The sequence below is a fragment of the Perognathus longimembris genome, chromosome 10 (assembly GCF_023159225.1).
Source record: "Perognathus longimembris pacificus isolate PPM17 chromosome 10, ASM2315922v1, whole genome shotgun sequence".
NCBI classification, from domain to species: Eukaryota; Metazoa; Chordata; class Mammalia; order Rodentia; family Heteromyidae; genus Perognathus; species Perognathus longimembris.
This window is the reverse complement of record NC_063170.1, coordinates 1,489,541-1,506,055: the sequence shown is the minus strand read 5'-3', so window position 1 is coordinate 1,506,055 and position 16,515 is coordinate 1,489,541. Positions and strand designations below refer to the sequence as shown.

General features: G+C 65.9%; 1 protein-coding gene across 2 annotated transcripts in view; it reads right to left on the bottom strand.

The window, feature by feature from the left end:
- Nucleotides 1-12,770, bottom strand: part of Slc7a5 (solute carrier family 7 member 5) — a 29,151-nt gene extending 16,381 nt beyond the window's left edge. For both annotated transcript variants that reach the window (XM_048354987.1, XM_048354986.1), the window contains exons 1-2: nt 12,224-12,770; nt 2,974-3,099 (exon numbers count right to left, since the gene is read on the bottom strand). In XM_048354987.1, coding sequence (XP_048210944.1) covers nt 2,974-3,099; nt 12,224-12,770 — 673 coding nt within the window. The remainder of the gene's footprint in view (nt 1-2,973; nt 3,100-12,223) is intronic.
- Between the last annotated feature and the right edge of the window lie 3,745 nt (nt 12,771-16,515).

Below are 16,515 nucleotides of genomic sequence, written 5' to 3'. Positions count from 1 at the left end.
CGGTGGGCCACACCCGCCTCCGTGGAGCCACAGGTCCCACCTCCCTCCCCAGGCCCGCGGGGTGAGCTTCTGGGGGAGGCGAGGCGGGGAGCGGGGGGTCCTTAGCCATCGGAATTATAAACACACTGTGTGTTCAGGCTGAACAAAGGCTCTTTGCCATCCCTACCACTCCCCAATCCCAGCAGCTAGGCAGGTCGCCCCCTCCCCCACCCCGGGCTCCCTGGGGCTCACCCAGAGCCCCAGGGCCTTGCCCGCCAGGGTCCCCAACTCCAGCAATGACCGTTCCGTCTTTGGAAAGAAGCCGGAACCTGAACCGAAGGCTCCTTCATCACCCCAAAGGGCGAGGGGTGTGGCAGGATGGAGCCAGGACTGTAGGAGTGCAGTCCTGTTCCCCAGGGGACCCCAAGAGCCCCCCAGCAGCCGCTCAGGGGACCAGCAGGCTCAGAAGCAGGCTCTAGACGACACCACCTTGCGTGGAGCAAGTGCGACTGGGCTTGGTAGGCACCTCCTGCAGACCGGGGATCCCAACTCCTGCAGACCGGGGATCCCAACTCCTGCAGACCGGGGATCCCACCTCCTGCAGACCGGGGATCCCACCTCCTGCAGACCGGGGATCCCACCTCCCCCCCCTCCCCCCGCCACCCCGCCTCGTGCAAGTGCGACTGGGCTTGGTAGGCACCTCCTGCAGACCGGGGATCCCACCTCCCCCCCCGCCCCCCGCCACCCCCGCCTCGTGCAAGTGCGACTGGGCTTGGTAGGCACCTCCTGCAGACCGGGGATCCCACCTCCCCCCCCCCCCCCCCCGCCACCCCCGCCTCGTGCAAGTGCGACTGGGCTTGGTAGGCACCTCCTGCAGACCGGGGATCCCACCTCCCCCCCCCGCCCCCCGCCACCCCGCCTCGTGCAAGTGCGACTGGGCTTGGTAGGCACCTCCTGCAGACCGGGGATCCCACCTCCCCCCCCCCCCCGCCACCCCGCCTCGTGCAAGTGCGACTGGGCTTGGTAGGCACCTCCTGCAGACCAGGGATCCCACCTCCTGCAGACCGGGGATCCCACCTCCTGCAGACCGGGGATCCCACCTCCCCCCCCGCCCCCCGCCCCCCCGCCTCGTGCAAGTGCGACTGGGCTTGGTAGGCACCTCCTGCAGACCGGGGATCCCAACTCCCCCCCTCCCGCCCCCCGCCACCCCGCCTCGTGCAAGTGCGACTGGGCTTGGTAGGCACCTCCTGCAGACCGGGGATCCCAACTCCCCCCCTCCCGCCCCCCGCCACGCCACCCCCTTCCCCCCCCCCGCGGCTTCTCAGGACGTGAGGGGCTGGTGCAGCCAGGGGCCGAGCCCCGGAGGGCTGACGATGGATGGGAGGAAGGTGTGAGACCACCCCAGCCCCGGGCACCCCGCACCCCACTGCCTGGGGCTGGTTCCTGATCCCAGCTGACCCTGGAATCTACCACACACTCCCACTCTCCCAACCACGGGGAGGCAGCCAGGGACCGCACCCCAGCCAGCCCCTTGCTCTTACTCTCATTTTCTTTTTTTGGGAGGCTGGAACCCAGGGTCTTGTACTTGGGGGGCTGGGACCCAGGGTGTTACGTTTCTGGGGGGCTGGGACCCAGGGCCTCGCGCGTGCTGGGCAGGCACCCGGCCCCTCGAGCTGTCCCCTGGCCCCGGTCCTTTCTGAGTGAGCTTGTGCTGAGGCTCAGCCCTGACCTTCCTATTTTTGCCTCGTCGCAGCTGGGATGGCAGTCACGGTGCTCAGCCTTAATTCCTAGAGAGGGGGCCTCAACTCTTCACCCTGCTGGGCCCCAGGAATCTCCCGACAAGGCCTCCCCGGCAGGAGGCGCACGGACTCCCAGCACAGCCAGGCACTGTGCTCCTTGCCCTGTGCGTGGCCTGCACCCAAGCGCAGGCCCTGGCGCTGGCTGGAGTCCTAAGGCTGGGCACAAGCAGGTGCCCACCGCGCCCGTGCCCACCGCAGGCCATGCCCACCGCGGTCCGTGCCCACCGCGGTCCGTGCCCACCCCGGTCCGTGCCCACCGCGGTCCGTGCCCACCGCGGTCCGTGCCCACCCAGGCCGTGCCCACCGCGGTCCGTGCCCACCGCGGTCCGTGCCCACCGCGGTCCGTGCCCACCGCGGTCCGTGCCCACCGCAGGCCGTGCCCACCGCAGGCCGTGCCCACCGCGGTCCGTGCCCACCGCAGGCCGTGCCCACCGAGGTCCGTGCCCACCCAGGCCGTGCCCACCGGTCCGTGCCCACCGCGGGCCGTGCCCACCCAGGCCGTGCCCACCGCGGTCCGTGCCCACCGCGGTCCGTGCCCACCGCGGTCCGTGCCCACCGCGGGCCGTGCCCACCCAGGCCGTGCCCACCGCGGTCCGTGCCCACCGCGGTCCGTGCCCACCCGGTCCGTGCCCACCGCGGGCCGTGCCCACCGCGGGCCGTGCCCACCGCGGGCCGTGCCCACCGCGGGCCGTGCCCACCGCGGGCCGTGCCCACCGCCGTCCGTGCCCACCGCGGTCCGTGCCCACCCCGGTCCGTGCCCACCGCAGGCCGTGCCCACCCAGTCCGTGCCCACCGCGGTCCGTGCCCACCGCGTCCGTGCCCACCGCGGTCCGTGCCCACCGCGGTCCGTGCCCACCGCGGTCCGTGCCCACCGCGGTCCGTGCCCACCGCGGTCCGTGCCCACCGCGGTCCGTGCCCACCGCGGTCCGTGCCCACCGCGGTCCGTGCCCACCGCGGTCCGTGCCCACCGCGGTCCGTGCCCACCCCGGGCCCAGCCAGCCATCCGCCTGGCGTCACTGGAATTCCTCCAGACCTCCTTTCCACAGCCAGGGGTGTGGAGGCCGCCCTGCCCCTGCCCCCATAAGATGGTGCTGGGACGTGCCCCACGCCGGGGCTCACCGCAGGGACCCCGAGGGGTCTGGAGTGTGGCTGCCAGCGCCCCGCCCTCTCCCCGGCCAGGTCAGGGGTCACTCACCCCTTCCGATCTGGACGAAGCCCAGCAGGATGATCAGGGCCAGGGCCAGCAGCTTGGCGGCGGCGAAGGCGTCCTGCACGCGGGTGGCGGCCTTCACGCTGTAGCAGTTCACAGCCGTGAGCAGCACTGTGGAGAGAGGCCAGTGAACCTGCGTCAACCAGGGGCCGCTTCGGCACGGCGGGGGGGGGGGGGGGGGAGGAGGGGAGTGGCAGGGGCAGGCAAGGTCGGGGCACTGTGAACAGAAACAGTTTGCAGGTCCACCTACAGCTTTCCTTTGCCGGTACTAGGACTCGAACTTGTTCTTATGCTTGCTGGCCGGCGTGCTCATGGCGGGTGCTCTGCCGCTTGAGCCATGCCTCCAGCCCAGCATTTTGCTAGTTAATTGGAGACAAGTTATCAAGGACTTTTCTACACAGGCTAGCTTTGAACTTAGCTCCTCCGGGTCTGAGCCTCCTTAGTAGCCAGGATCACAGGTAGAGTCACCAGTGCCCGGCAAGCTTTCCTTTTAGTGCGTGGACACCAGCCTCCCAAGGGACTGGCTGGGTGGCTGCCACGGCTCCCGTGGGCGCCGGCCTCCCTGGGGACCCACCTGGCTGGGGGAGGGCGGAGCTGCGCCACCCGGGTCCCCACCCAGACGAACGGCACAGCTCCTCATACCCAGGGGACCCAGTGCCACGGCCCAGGCCGGGGTGGGGACGGGAGGGTGGCAGCCTCAGGCGGGCTCAGGGCTCCGGAGACGGATGTGCCCCATGCGGCCCCTGTCTGAAGTCACATGGAATGCTGTCCACACTCAAGAGCAACCAGCACCCAGGTAAGGCAGGGCTCTGTGCCCCAGAAACAGCGGAGGGGGCCGTCTGCAGGCTGGAGGCCAGGGGCCGCGTGAGGGCCAGGGCCAGCTGCGGAAGGTCAGCCACGCCCCGGTGCCACCGCAAGAAGCCAAGCAACCCCTCCCGGCTCCACCGCCTCCTGGGATTGCGGGCGGAGGTCGCGTCTCAGCCCTGGGGACGCGCGGGGTGAGCGGGTGAGCTGCCAGCCTCCCGGCTCCACTGCCCGCAACCGGCTGTCAGACATGAACCCACAAGGGCACCAGGGGCCCCGGTGCTGCCCGGCCGCCGCCCCGGCCACCGCCCCGGCCCGCCCGGCCCCATCCACGCACAGCCACAGACAACCCAGGCCGCAAGACGCCAGGCCACAAGTTACAGGTAATTTTGCTATTTGCAGAACAGACTTCAAAGAAACGAGCCACATTCATTAACTGGATGCGACCTGACACCTCCGTGAAGGAGCAGGAAGGCCCGCCCTCCCGGCGGCCTCCCTTCAGGGCTGAGGTCCTGCTGGCCTCCCCAGAGCCCCAGGGCGAGGCGGGGCGGGGGAGGGGACATCCCTGCTCGTCCCTGCTCTTCCCGCGGCTCACATTTCCTCCACGGTGGTGAGTGTGAGCACAAAGCAGCGGGGAGTGTGCCAGGCCGCCGGCCCCTCCCCCAGTGTGCCAGGCCGCCGGCCCCTCCCCCAGCCTCCCGGAAGCAGCCAGGGGATTGCATCAGTTGCCCGCCCACGGGGCGGGGCGGGGGGGGAGTGGGGGGCATGGAGGTGTGGCGCAGTGGGGGGGGGGGCTGCCCACATGCCCCTGGCAGATCTCACTCTCTGTTCCATCTCAGCTCTGGGGGGGGGAGAAGAGTGGACTGAACCCCTGCTCAGTCTGCCTGGGGGGGAGGGCAGGTGTTCCAGGAGGCACGGCAGGTGTCCCCACCGGACCCTCCTCTGCCCCTGAGGCTCCTGGGCCAGAGTCTTCAGCCGGTGCCACAGGCCAAGGGTCCAGAGCAGAGGAGACAGGGCCGCCCCTTGGGACACCCGCAGAGGCCTTGGTGGGCGCTCACTCTCCGAGGAGTCCCGAGGGGCTGCACCCTCAGGCCCTTTCCTCACACTCCACCCAGGGGTCCCGCAAGCCGTGAGTGCGCGTGTGCACATGCGCGTGCGCGGGAGGCCGGTCCTCTCCAGGACGGCCTGCGTGGCACCCCTGATAAGCATGGCCGCCACGGCCACCGCCGCAGCCAGGGCTGGGGAGATAAGGCCACCGTGGGCAGGGAGCTGGGCAGGCCCGGCCCTGCTCCACAGGCCGCCCTGCGACCCCACCCCAAGCCTGTCTCCTGCCTCGAACCCCGCTCTGCCCTCACAGCTCGGGCCCCCGGCGGGCGCGGGTAGGGGCACAGTCCCGCAGTAGCAGCAGGCTTGCTGCCTCGCCCCCTCCGGCCTCACCTACACCCCACCCCTCCCCCCGCCTGCCTGCGCTTCCTGACCACCCAGTCCGTCCAGCCAGGCCTGCCCGTGCTGACACAGAAGGAATGGGGGGGGGGGGACCCGCCACCCCACACGCAGGCTGGGCACGGACGCAGCGACGTCCTGCCAGACACAACAGCTGGCCTTCCCCGAAAGGCGTCCGTCCACCCAGAGCCGGGCCTGGGCTCGGGGTCAGGCGCGAGGACGGTGAGGAACGGCGGCCTCACGTCCGTGCCGCACGGGAGCTGGCGGCACTCGCCCAGGCTCTGCCATCGGCAGCCCTGGTCCCCAAGGCCCCCGAGGCCCCCAGGCGCCAGGCAGCACTCCCGGGCGGCTCCCCAGGGCGCAGTGACATCCGGCGAGAGCGGCGTTGGCTGACCACTGCAACCACGGCCGGCCCTGGGTCTCTGCAGTGGCCGTGGCTTTATCTGAACCTGCCCGGCACACACAGGAGCCGAGTCTGGCGTCTGCCCAATAGCCACGGTGCTTCCTAAAAATCAGCACTCCCCCCACCTTCCAGCCCCCAGGGGCGGAGACTCACTAATCTGGGGCACTGACCCACTTCCTGTCCTGCCGCCAGCCCTGTGGCTCACACCCGACTCGAGGCACTGGACGGACCGGCCCAGCTCCCTGAGCTTCTGGCCAGCTGGGCCACGATGGCCCTGGAAACCTGCCGGCCCCAGTTCCCAAGCCCCTGGGCACGGGCTCAGACATGGTGGCCCTGTCTGGAAGCCTCCTCTCCTAGGCTCCGGAGGGGGAGTTGTGGGGCCACGCGCCATGCCTTCCACAGCCCATCCCCACCGTGGGTGCCGGGGAAGAGCAGGACGAGAGCAGCTGCAGACCCAGGGGCCTCCCCAGCCATTCTCTCCAGGCTGCAGGAAACGCGCCGCCTGTGGGGTGGGGGAGGAGGTAACAGGTGTAAGGGGGTATCTTACACCCCAGATGTTCGGTGGGAGCTAGCAACCAACAAGCTGGTGGCATGTTTGAATCCGGGCCCTCGTGCTCCTGTCTCCGTATTCCATTTCCTGCTGGTGTTGGGATGGAACCCGGGCCCTGGGCAGCCACACCACAGCCCCCTCTGCATTTTGTCCAGGCGGATTCCTGCCTGCCAGGGCAGTGGTGTCGCTGGCCGTACACAGGCTGCGTGTCCCCACCTAAGTCAGGCTATAAAAAGGCAAGCTTAATAAGCCGGAAGAAATCTGCCCACCGGGATCCGGCAGCCACTCCCTCACCAGGCTCTCGGGAAGCCAGCGCCTCCCCCGCCCCCCCGGGCAAGCTACCCGGGGTTCTAGACCGTGGTGCCCACGCACAGCCGTTAGGAGCTGCGTGTGGGAAGGCAAGGTCCCTAACACCTCGAGCCTCTGCTTGCGCTCCGCCCCCTCCGGGTGGACGGCAAGCCCGAGCTCTATCTCCACGCCACAGAGCCCTTGCACGCGCGTGATAAGATGTCTTCCTCGCCAGCTCTGTGCCACACGGGCACCCTCATTGGGCAGCGGGGGGAGCAGAGTCGAGGCCGGCGAGTCAGCGGGTGGAGGGAGAGTGCTACAGCCCAGTCCCTGGGGAGGGGCTGAGGACACCCAGCCTCCCGGTTCCTCTCCCTGCCTCAGCCACCGGATGCTACCTGCACATGGGGGGGGGGGGGGGCCGCGCTGGAGGCCTCTCCTGCCTGGCCAGACCCTGCCCAGGCCACAAAGGGGGAAAAAGCCTGGAGGCCTGGGCTAAATTCGGGGTGGCCGACGGGGGGCGGGAGGAGGGCCCCCCAGGAAGAGTCACGGCTGCGGCAGGCTGGGAGCTGGGCCGTGGACGCCCAGGACTCTAGGGGCTCCCTTACCAGGCCTGCCCTGCGCCCCCAGACCATAACCACCCCACCCTGCTCTTCTAGCCCAGTCACGCAGGGCCTAGGTAGAGGATCAAGCGTTCCAGCCCTGGCCACAGCTGGAGGGACTGGCGGCTCAAAGGACACGTCAGCCGGGCCCTGCTCAGGCCTCCTCAGCGGCCCTGGGTCCTCCTAGGAGGCGCCACCGGTGAGGCCTCTGGGAGCCTTCCCGGGAGCCCCAGAAGCTCTGCAGCCAGACCTGGGAGTGTCCCGAGGGCGAGCTGAAGGCAGCTCGGGGCCAGGCTGTCCGGAGGCCCTCACTCACGCCATTGCAGCCTGGGGACCTCACAGGGTCAGGCTGCCAGCCCCAGGCCCTGCGAGCCCAGGCAAAGCCAGAGAGAACTCTTCACATAGCTGGCAAGTCCCGGCATGGGGCGGGGGCAGAGCTAGAGGATCCCCCACGCGAGCAGCAACCGGACGGACGGGGCACAGGGCTGGTTTGACACCACGGGCAGCCTCTACAACTTCCAGAGAGTTCCAGACGCAGGATCGATGGGGAGCGGTGGGTATGGGGCCTCCTGTCTGACCAGGGCAGGGCTGGGAGAGGGCCTGGGAAGGGGTGAGCAGGGCCACACTGCCGGGCCATGCTCTAGAACGCAGGTACTGTTGCGGCGGTCAGGATGGGGGCAGAGTGCTCTGAGCAGCTCCCCAAAGCGCTGGGACGCCCGTGCCGGCCAGCGAGGTGCGGAGCTCAAATCCGGGGCCCCTGCACCGCGCCCCAGGAGGAGGGCGGGAGCACCCGGGCTCGGCCTCTGGAGGGTCCTGGCGCACAGGGCCCGAGGCTGGACGCCCCTCCTCCCCCTGGCGCCGGCAGGGGCAGATGGCCGGGCACCTCCCCGCAGGTGATCATCACACGGGGCGTGGGGAGCACTTCCCGCCAGCACCTTGCCCAACGCCATGTCCTTCCTTGGGCTGACTGGGCCTCTCCAGACCCCTGGCAGGTGCCCGCTCCGACTCCCACCCGCTGCTGCCGCCACTTCCCCCGCTCTGGGCCCGGGATGAGAACACTGATCTCAGCCCTTGGGCAGAGCACGTGAGACGGGCCACATGGGTGCGGGGCTGTGGGGGAGGCTCTCGCCCCCTCCAGGGCCCCAATCTGAAAGCCCCGGCGCCTCTGTGCGCGGGAAGGGCGCCCGGCAGGCGTCCCTGGGCGGAGATCCCGCACGCGCTAGGGATTACCCAGGGGTCTGTGACCCAGAAAAAGAAAGGCTGGGAACGCCGGCCTCGCCGCCCACCCACGCGGGGCACATGCTCGGCCTCAGGCCGGGTCCCATGACCGGCAAGGCCCGCTCCGGGGTGCCACACTTTCATGCCGCTGGGAACGTGGGTTTCAGGGCTGACGGTCAGGCTGCCGCCGTGCTGACTCAGCCCCAGAGACGCTGGAGGCCCCCATGCTTTGGAAGCACAGGTCCGTGGGGACCCAGGGCCCCAGCGGGGGGCGGCAGTGGGGAGGGCCTGAAACCCCTCATCGGGCTCGGGTTTCCCAAGGCCTCACTGGATGGACCCAGAGGTGGCAGATGCTGGGGAGGCGGCGGGGGGGTGGGGGGGGTGGGGGTGGGATGAGGAAACCAGCCAGCAGCATGAAAACAGGGAGTCAAAGACTCTCCTTCCCTCCCCTCTCCACCACTGGACTTGCAGCCATCGGCCCGTCCCGCGTGCCCCAGCCCTCCAGGAAGGGCCTGACATTTCTCCACCCAGCCTGCCCTGTAGTCCTGGCTGGCTCGGATAACACTGCCCCTGGGGCAGGTCGTACCCTGGAGCCCAGAGGCCCAGGGGAAGGGAGGCGTGTGGCAACCTTCTCTCCTCCTTTCCTTGTGCTCAATGAGCAGGGCTGGAGGGGGCTGCGGCGAGGAGCACAGAACCGCCCGGCTGCCCGCTCAGTACCATGCCCACCGACGCCCAGGCAGGGCGGGGACATCATTCCTGACCCAACAAGGGCAGCAAAGCATCTCCACTTGGGAATCCCCAGCCGGGGGCAGGCAGGTGAGCTGCCTGGCTCTCTTAAGGTGGCCAGCACCTCGAGAGAAGGCTAGCAGAGCTCACCTGATCTGTGACCATGAACAGCCGGAGTCCCACCCTCTACCCTCCGACAGTGTGCAGGCGAGGAGCTCCTGCCTTCCACGTCATGGAACCACCGCCTGTAGGATACATCCCAGACACCACAGGCCGGGGAAGCAGACCCAGGGCAGCGGGGCAGAGCCCATTCAGACCCCTTCTCCCAAGAGCTCCCCTGGTGGCCCAGTGGGAGTCAGGAGCCCGCCCCTCAGGAGGCTATGCCTTCCCTAGGCCAGCCTCGGCTCCTACCACCCTCAGCAGACAGATCAGATAAGCGGCCGGATCAAATCCCTGCCAAGCAGAATCTACGCTCAGTCAGTGACTTCTGCCGAGAAGGTAAAAGTCCAGTACTACCTGAACTCCAAGCAAACACTACCAAGTTTTCATTAAGCAATAAACAAGCTGCATAAACCAACTCCCAACGGCCCTGCACATAGCCACCAAGATTGGGAGCTAGGGCTAGGGATGCCTTTACAGTGGACCAGGACCAGCAGCTAGGGCTAGGGATGCCTTTACAGACGACCAGGACCAGCAGACTCACCAGCATCTGCCCCATAAGGACCTGTCTCTGGACTTCCCACACCAGCCCCCCTCCGTGCCAAGGCCAAGGGCCTTCACAACACCATTTTAACCAGCAGAAACCAGAGGCCCCTGGCATCTACAGCCCCGAGGCCCTTCCCGAGGTGGCGGCCAGAGGCACAGCCCGGGGGAAGAGGGAGGCAGCGCTCTTCTCTCTCAAGTCATTTGGAGTTCCGCTCTACAAGCGACCCCCCAAACACACTGACACCCACGCCCAGACAACAGTGTGCACAGGCCAAAGATGGCCACTTGCACAGGCCGGAGGGGCCACCTGCCCTTCGGGCTGTCAGCTGCCCACCACTGCCCCATGTCTGCTCCAGGTCATCTCAGTGGCGGCTTACACAAGGGTGGGTGCCACTGCCCACGACTGCATCAGAGGAGCCCGGCCTCCCACCTCCACCGGCCCAGCTCCCTCTCCAGGCCGCGTCAGCCTCGGGACACGGGCAGGGATGGTGTGGGCTGGCGTGTCCATCGCACAGTCCATCGAGGGCTCTGCCCGTCCAGGGACCACAAAGGTCTGTTTGCATCTCCCATCCCTCATAGCTACTATGTTTCTTTAAAAAACAATAATAAAGAAAAGCCTCTGAAGCGACCTGTGAACCGAGCTGGGCATGGTAATGCACACCCACAATCACAACACCTGGGAGGTGGGAGGCTGAGGCAGGAAGGTCTCCAGTTCCAGACCAGCCTGGGTTACTCAGTAGTACATTAGCAAAGAAAAACAAAAGGTGCTGGTGGCCCACGCCTGTCGTCCTAGCTACTCAGGAGGCTGAGATCCGAGGATCTCAGTTTGAAGTCAGCCTGGATGGGTTGATCAAGTGGTTCAGCGCTGAACAAGGGCTTGAAGCCCTGAATCTAAGCCCAGGTACCAGCACATGAACACAGCTCAGAAGAGAAAACAACCGTCTGCAATCTGAATGCCTGGCAGGGCAGAGCCGCCTGGGAAGGCGCTGTGGCTAATCTTAGAATCCACACACCCTTGTGCTGTCTGGTCAAAACAGGCACGCTGAGCACACTTGCTGGGGTGCAAATGAGGCGGTCCTGAGAGGCAGGAGCCGGCCGCATTGACCTGTCAACACCACCATGGTGCCGCTCCAGGCTTTCTGGAAAGCAGGGGAGCGCGGCGACTACAGTCACGGCGCCGAGGCTGGGGAGTGCTGCCAGACAGGGCCCATGGGGGGCTGTGCTCTCTCGCTTGCTCTGCACTCATCCTACCAGTCCTTTTTTTACCCCACCATGTACCCGTGTTGGCAGTTACTAGAAAGAGGATTAGAAAACGCTCCATCCTAACCCTTGCCGCTTGCTAACACAGTAGTTCCCACCCCGTCCAGCGCACGCGCAGTGCTAAAAGACAATCTCAGCTTTCCACTCCCACAGGCAAGTGCACAGGCCCTTAAAAAGCACTTTTGCTGGGCGCCAGTGGCACACCTCTGTACTGCTAGCTACAGGAGGCTGAGATCTGAGGCTAGCACAGTTTGAAGCCAACTTGGGCAGTAAAGTCTGTTCAGAAAAAAGCCAGCAGTGGTGCTGTGGCTCACGTGGTAGAGTGCCAGCCTTGAGCACAAAGAGGCTCGGGGCCAGTGCCCTGAGTTCAAGCCCCAGGACTGGGGGGAAAAAAAACCCAAAAAAACAACAAAACGCTTTTCATGCTGCTACCTATCCTCCCCAGTATTAAATAATGCCCTGCAATGAGAAAAACAGTTAATAAAACTGTCTTACGGAACAACAACAACAAAAAACACCCCCAATCCCGAGCCGCAGCTCCAGCCCAGCCCCTGGCTCAGCGCCCGCCTGACCTGGCCCTCGCACTCAGTACTGCGATTGGGCAGGTGTGGGCTCACTAAGCAAGCGTAGACATCTGCCTTGAATGCCCAGGCCCCAGCTTACGGATGACCCTTCTGAGGACTTCCAGGAGCCAAGAACACCCATCCCCCGCTCCACGCAACCAACACGGTTCTGCCAGCACTGCCGTTCCCTGGCGCAACTTGGGACCCCCGAGCCCACTCGGCCCAACGCACTGGGGTTCCGTGGGCAGCCGAGCTCCTCACTCACCCGATTTCATTGCTGCTGGCAGTTATGAGTCAGCCGGTGCACCCACTCCTGATAGGCCGGCTCGGAGAGGAGAAATGGCCTTTTTTTTTTTTTTTAAACTGCAATTGCCCTTTTAACAGCCAGTCGGCCCGGGGAAGCTCAAGCAGGAAGCGGGCCGCTCCGTCACTCACTCCACGTGGTGCCTCGCAGCGCTCCGGGGCCGGCCCGGTGGGCTGGGCAGGGACGCGGGGCGCCCCACCCGGCTGTCGGTCCCCCCGCTCGCTAAGCCCACCCGCGAACGGCCGCGCGTGGGTCCCGGGGCCGGTGAGCCTGGCCCGGCTCCGAGTCCGGGGAAGGAAGGGCGCGGGGCGGCGGCCCGGCGGGAGGCCCGGGGAGGGACGCGCGCGGGGGTCGGTCCCGCCCGGTACTCACGCACGCAGAGGCAGGCCACGAGCTTGGCGGCCTCCTCGGGCACCGGGCAGCTGGGGAAGACGGGCTTGAGCAGGTAGGTGGCGAAGACGAGCGCCACGATGTACTGCGAGGAGGGCCGGATGATGAGCAGCTCGATCCAGAGCTTGAGGAAGGCGGGCAGCGAGCCGTACACCTCCAGCATGTAGGCGTAGTCGCCGCCCGACTTGGAGATGGTGGTGCCCAGCTCGGCGTAGCAGAGCGCGCCCACGATGGAGAACACGCCGCACACGGCCCACACCACCAGCGCCAGCCCGGGCGAGCCCGCCTCCTTGAGCACGCCGGTGGGCGTCACGAAGATGCCCGAGCCGATGATGGTGCCCACGATGATGGCCACGCCGTTGAGCAGCGTGATGCTGCGCTGCAGGGTCACGCCCTCGTCCGCGCCCGCCGCGGCCCCCGCGCCCCCCGCGCCCCCCGCGCGCCGCGCCCCCAGCATCTTCTCGCGCGCCTGCCGCTCCTCCTCGGCCGGGGCCGCCAGCCCGCGCCGCTTGGCGCCGGCGCCCGCCATGCTGGCCCGCACCGGCGGCCGGGGCCTGGGCTCGGCGGGCGAGGGAGCGAGCCGGGGAGGAGGAGCGAGCCGGGGAGCGAGCGGAGGAGGAGGAGGAGGAGGAGGAGGAGGAGGAGGAGGAGGGCGGAGCGCGCGCGCGGCCGGCGGGGACTCCGCGCGCCCCGGGCAGCGGTCGCGTCTGGCTCCGCGCCCCGCGCGCGCCGCCTTTTATCCCCGCGCCGGCCGGCCCCGCCCCGGCTGCCGTTGGACGCCGCCCGGCCGCTGCCGTTGGTCCGCGCCCGGCCGGCCCCGCCCCCCGCGGGCCACGCCCCCCCGAGGCCCCGCCGCTCCCCGCTCCGCGCCCCCCGCGGGCCCCGCCCCCGGCCCCGCCCCCGGCCCCGCCCCCCGTCCCCCCGCCCCCCCCGCGGGCCGGCTCCGAGCACGTGGAGCGGTCCGCGGAGCCCGGGCGCCCCCAGACCCGGGGGCGCCCCGCTGGGCTCGGCCCCGCCCCTCCCGGTCGGGCCCCAGCGGGAGCCGGTGGGGCTCGGAACCGCCCGGGGCCCCGAGCACCGGAAGGGCGCCGTGGGGCCGGTGGGTACCCGCCCACCCCCTGAGGGGAACCCCGGCTTGGTCCCCGAGCCCCAGGAGCGCGCTGGTGCCCCCACACAGAAACCCCCTTCTTATCCCCGAGGCCATCTCGCCGGAGACCCACCGTGTGGGCCCCAACTTTAAGGGGCTGTGGGAAACCAGAAACCCTCTGCCTGAGTCGGGCAGAAGATGCGATGCGAAGGGGTCATCCGCAGGAAATGCCCGGCGGATGTGGGGTAGGCCGGGCATGGAGGTAACTCCACGCGGGGTGGCATCGCCCCCCCTCCCCCCCCCGGGCCTGGGCTCAGGAGAGGAAGGCCAACGCTCGACCTCCAGTCACAGGCCGAGGCGAGGCGTGGAGGCTTTCCTCCCTCCGTTTCTCCTGAGGGGTTCCGGGCTGCCCAGGGCACCTGCGGGAACATAGAACCCGGGCGTCGACAGCAACAATCTGCGGAGCAAATGCTCCTGTGAACTCCAGAGTTCTGATGCACAGCCCTGGTGGGGAGAGGCCAGGCATCCGCGGTCCCTGGCCTTCTTCCTGAAGCCAAGAATGACCCGGCTGGACTCGGAGCCCCATCACAGGAATGTCCAGCTGACCACTGACCCGACCGGTCATTCTGGACCCCTCTCCTCCCTCCATTCCAGAATGCTGGTCATTCATTCCTCATTAGTCTGCAACAATAAGACAATCAGACATGTCTGTAGCCCAAGTAGCCAGGAGCAGAGAAAAGGAAAGGTCACACAAACATTAACTCGCAATACTGTGCGTTGTGTAACTTGGTGGCTCAGAAAGATTTAGAAAACCGGCCCCCCCTTTGTTAGACATCGGTGGCTCATGCCTGGAATCCTAACTATCACAGGAGGCTGAGATCTGAGGATTAAGGTTCAAAGCCAACCCTGGGGCAGAAAAGTATGTGACACTCTTACCTCCAGTTAGTCAGCAAAGAGCTGGAGTGAAGCTGTAGTTCAAGTGGTAGAGCACCAACCTTGCGAAACCTTGTGAAAAAGCACCTACGCCCTGAATTCAAGTGTGTGTGCACATAGGCGCTCTCTCCCTCCCACTCTCTCTCTCTCTCTCTCTCTCTCTCTCTCTCTCTCTCTCTCACCTTTCCTGCCCTACGAGTGGGCTGGGCCCTCATCCTCGATACCCCCCCCCATACTTCCTTTACACACAACTCCACCTCCCTTTACCTGTGGCTTATTTACTTTCAGACCTTGTTTTTGTTTCACAGGTAAGATAACTGTTCGTAACGCTCGAGGGGGAGGCCCCCAGCCCCCCCCCCCCCCCGCAGAGGCTGCACTGCACCCATACAGGTGTATGACAGAGAGTTCCCGGTGGGGGCTTCGCTAGGAACTGCAGAGCGAAGCCATAGATGGTACTCGGGAATGTGAGATCACTTCCACAGTCAGCCAAGAGCACTCCCGGAGGCCAGAGTCAGTCTTGGGGAGCCTGGCAGATCCTGGGATGGGAGAAGACAGGTGAGAGGGGACAGGTCCAGCCTCCTGAGCACAGAAGCCCTGGGGCAGTTGGTGGGACAGTTGCTTGGAGGACAGTTGTCCTGACAGCCGCTGCAGACCTTGTGCAGGACGAGGGACAGGGGACAGGGCCCTGGCTAGCCCCCGCCACCGTCGACGTTCACCTGCTTTTCACGGGTGAGTTCCTAGACTTGCTCCTGTCAGTTTGCTTTGGTGTGTATGTATCTCTCAGTTCCCTCCCTGAAGTTGAACGCCTTGCTTTCTCCTTTCCAGTAAGATGCGAAAACCTTTGCAAACAGCACCATCTAACGGTGGTGAGTCCTGCTGTTGTTTGCTTAAAAATTTTTTTTATTGTGTTTGTTACTGCATATATTTCACAGTACACATTTTAACCTTCACAGTGATGAAAACCATCATTCTACTCTACAAAGCTTATGAACTCTATGAACTTTAACAATGAAACCATTTCTTTCAAATCGGACGCTATGTGCACTTCTTTCCTTTTGTTTAGTATTATCTCTTCCCTCTTCCTCCCTCCCTCCCTCCCTCCCTCTCATCCGCGTCCGATGTAGCTGATGGTATGTTTTTGTCACCTTCTTTCCACTCATTCTGGGCCCTCCTCCCAGCTTCCTGTGGGTGTGCTCATGTACACCCCATCTATGAGGTAGGGAATCTAGAGTCATCTAAAAATAACAGGACAATTTCAGAACAGCGCTTGCTTTTAAACAGGTGCAATCCAACTGCCCTGGGTCCGCAGAGCATAGGACCCACTCCACACCTGGCAGTGGTGGACAGTTGTGAAAAGCTGTGTATTCTGACACGGGCTGGTGAGGGCGACGACCAGACTGTAGAGACAGTGCCCAATGATCTCCAAAGTCTTGATGATGGAGCTGGGCAGGAAGGAGACCTCCTGGCCAGTGTAAGTCAGGCTTGGGAGGCTGGTAGGTGCTCCCCTCCGGCGCCCCCCAGTTGGCCTTTGTGCAAAGCCACTGGAAGAGTCCAGAATTGTCCCCTCCTGTGCCTTGGCCTCTCGTAAGGTGGGAACCAGTGCCTGTCCGGGTGAGCTGCCCGGGTGAGCTGGTCCCCTGTTGCTCTTAGGCCCGGCCTCAGGCTGGGGTCGGTGCACTACAGCTTGCTCTTCCTGGATTTCTCAGTTGCTTCTGAACTCTTCAACGAGCAGTGTTTTCCTTTCACCTTGCTAATCATTTTTAAAAATCCCCTTTTGCAGGTCCTCAGTCCTGAAGGAAAACATGGCCGCTGAGCAGCACGGTGGCTCTGGTCACACTCCCAGCCCCGGTTTCTGAGTCCTCCTCCCCAGCCAGGCCTCCGCCGCCCGCGGCCACCCTCCCCGCCTCCGCTCCCAGGGACAGACTCGAGACTTTTAGCCTTGGACAAGAGGAAGTTTGGTCCCCTTGCCAAGCCGCGCTGCGTGTCCTTGAGAACCTTTTGATTCACTGGAACAGATTTGCTTCTGTGACAAGTCCTCTCAACAGGACTGCCCCCAGATCCAAGCCTGCTGTTTCTCTAAGTGGGGCCTGGGCGCTGGCACCACAGGGCCCTGAAGTGATTTGCAGCCTTGTAGAGGCTCATTTGCTGGCCCGGGGGCTCCTGGCCCACCGCCGCCATCTTGTCTGGTGGTTCTGTCCTGTCAGAAGGAGAAGAGCACATTTTCTGCTTTCTACGAGGGGCCCCCGGCCCTCCC